Source organism: Pterocles gutturalis, unplaced genomic scaffold (genome assembly GCF_000699245.1).
Source record: "Pterocles gutturalis isolate BGI_N339 unplaced genomic scaffold, ASM69924v1 scaffold47310, whole genome shotgun sequence".
NCBI classification, from domain to species: Eukaryota; Metazoa; Chordata; class Aves; order Pterocliformes; family Pteroclidae; genus Pterocles; species Pterocles gutturalis.
The window spans coordinates 19,346-20,898 of record NW_010142563.1 but is presented as its reverse complement, the minus strand read 5'-3'; the positions used below and the strand labels follow the sequence as shown (position 1 = coordinate 20,898).

Genomic DNA, 1,553 nt, shown 5'->3' with positions numbered 1-1,553 from the left:
ACCCCAGATATCACGTAAACCCAATAAGAAGGAGTTTCCCCACTTCTAATTTTGGCAGCTCGCATTGCCAGGTGCAGAATACCAAAGGGATGAGCTGTGCCTGCTTTCTGCTTATTACACAGCTGAGTTCACCCCACATTTCTGTTTACCTCAACCCCCGTTGCCTGGGGCAGTTTCGAGGTTGCGCCGATGCTTTTACAAAGCTCCCACTGGAAGGGGCACAAAGCCGTCGTTTTATTTACGGTGCGGAGCGATGGAAGGGAGAACCGCCTGATGCATCACAGCTTGGCCCACGTGCTCCTTGTGGTCCCTGTCGGGCTGAAGTCAGCGCCTAGCCCCAGCCCCGCCTTTCTTCTCTTCTTAAAGGTTGTAAAAAGCAGCCGCTGTCAGTTTGCTGCTCCACTGCTTCCTCTTTTTGACTCTTTGCAAAAGGACAAAGCGCTTCATGTCTTGGCGTGAACTCCTTCCCCCCTGGCTGGTGATCCTCGCGGGACTGACGGGCATCGTGCTCCTTTGCGTCTCCACCAAAGATGTGCCCATCACGCCTCTCAGGACCAAGGTAAGTGTGTCTGCCTGCCTGAGGGGTGCCAAGCCAGGGGTCAAGAGGGGCAACGAGCAGAGGACCTTCTCCTCATCCGTGGGGCTGCTTCTTAAGGAGAACCTGCCCGTTTCCTTGTGCAAGCCAGGCATTTAAACTAAAACCTGGGGTGTTTTGCTGCTTTTTGCATTCATTGTGCTACTGACTTAGTTACTAGCCCAAAAAAACAAACCGAGGAGGGGAGACCAGAATAAGACCGGGAGGACGGGTTTGCATCCCTCAACAGGCTGCAGCTTTTCAAACTGAGACAAGGCAATCTCCTTGGCCGGTCAGGGAAACACAGGCGGGATGTGGTCCAGCAGCGATGCTCACCGGAGGCGGAGAGGCAGCCGGCCTGTGGAGGCAACCCCACTTACATAGGAAAATATTTGAACATAAAAAGCATTAATTTGGAACTGGATTGTGCAGGATGAATCATGAGACAAGAATCTCATTAGAGAAAAAAAAAAAAAAAAAAAAAAATTCTTGTATGCCTTCTCCTCTTCTGTCCTCCCTTGATTTTAACTGAAGAGCCAACATGCTCTGCGCAGCAGGGTCAGATCTGCCCAGCGAGTGGGGGGGGGTCAATGCCCATCCACTCTGTCTCTTGAAGCATCTTAGCTGAGGTGAGATCAGTGGCACGCTACGGTTTACTCAAGCAGAAGTGGGTTAACCTGTAAATTTGGAGACACTACCCCTCCTCTACAGTCCTCTCAGAAACAGAATTGGACTTAAAAACCCCTCATTGCTCCACGCCCTGTCCTTCCCTGGTTTGAGCTGGGGCAGAAATGCGGTGATCCCTTCTCCTCCCTTGCACTCCTGCAGCAGCCTCTTGTTTTGTGAAGGAGGAAAAAAATCCAGGTTTCTCCGCCAATATAATTCATTTCTTCCTCTTCTGCGGCAGCCAACATGTTCCTGTGAGAAATATGAGCTGTCACTCATGGGGGAGGATGCCAGCAGGCTCAGGCAGGGGGGT

The 1,553-nt window shown here is 51.6% G+C and overlaps 1 protein-coding gene across 1 annotated transcript in view; it reads left to right on the top strand.

Annotated features, from left to right (window-relative positions):
- The first annotated feature begins 445 nt into the window (after positions 1-445).
- The window catches only part of LOC104469763 (ectonucleoside triphosphate diphosphohydrolase 2-like), an 11,267-nt gene continuing 10,159 nt past the window's right edge, over positions 446-1,553 (top strand). Inside the window, exon 1 of the mRNA XM_010084404.1 lies at positions 446-559. Within this exon, the coding sequence (XP_010082706.1) occupies positions 446-559 (114 nt within the window). The remainder of the gene's footprint in view (positions 560-1,553) is intronic.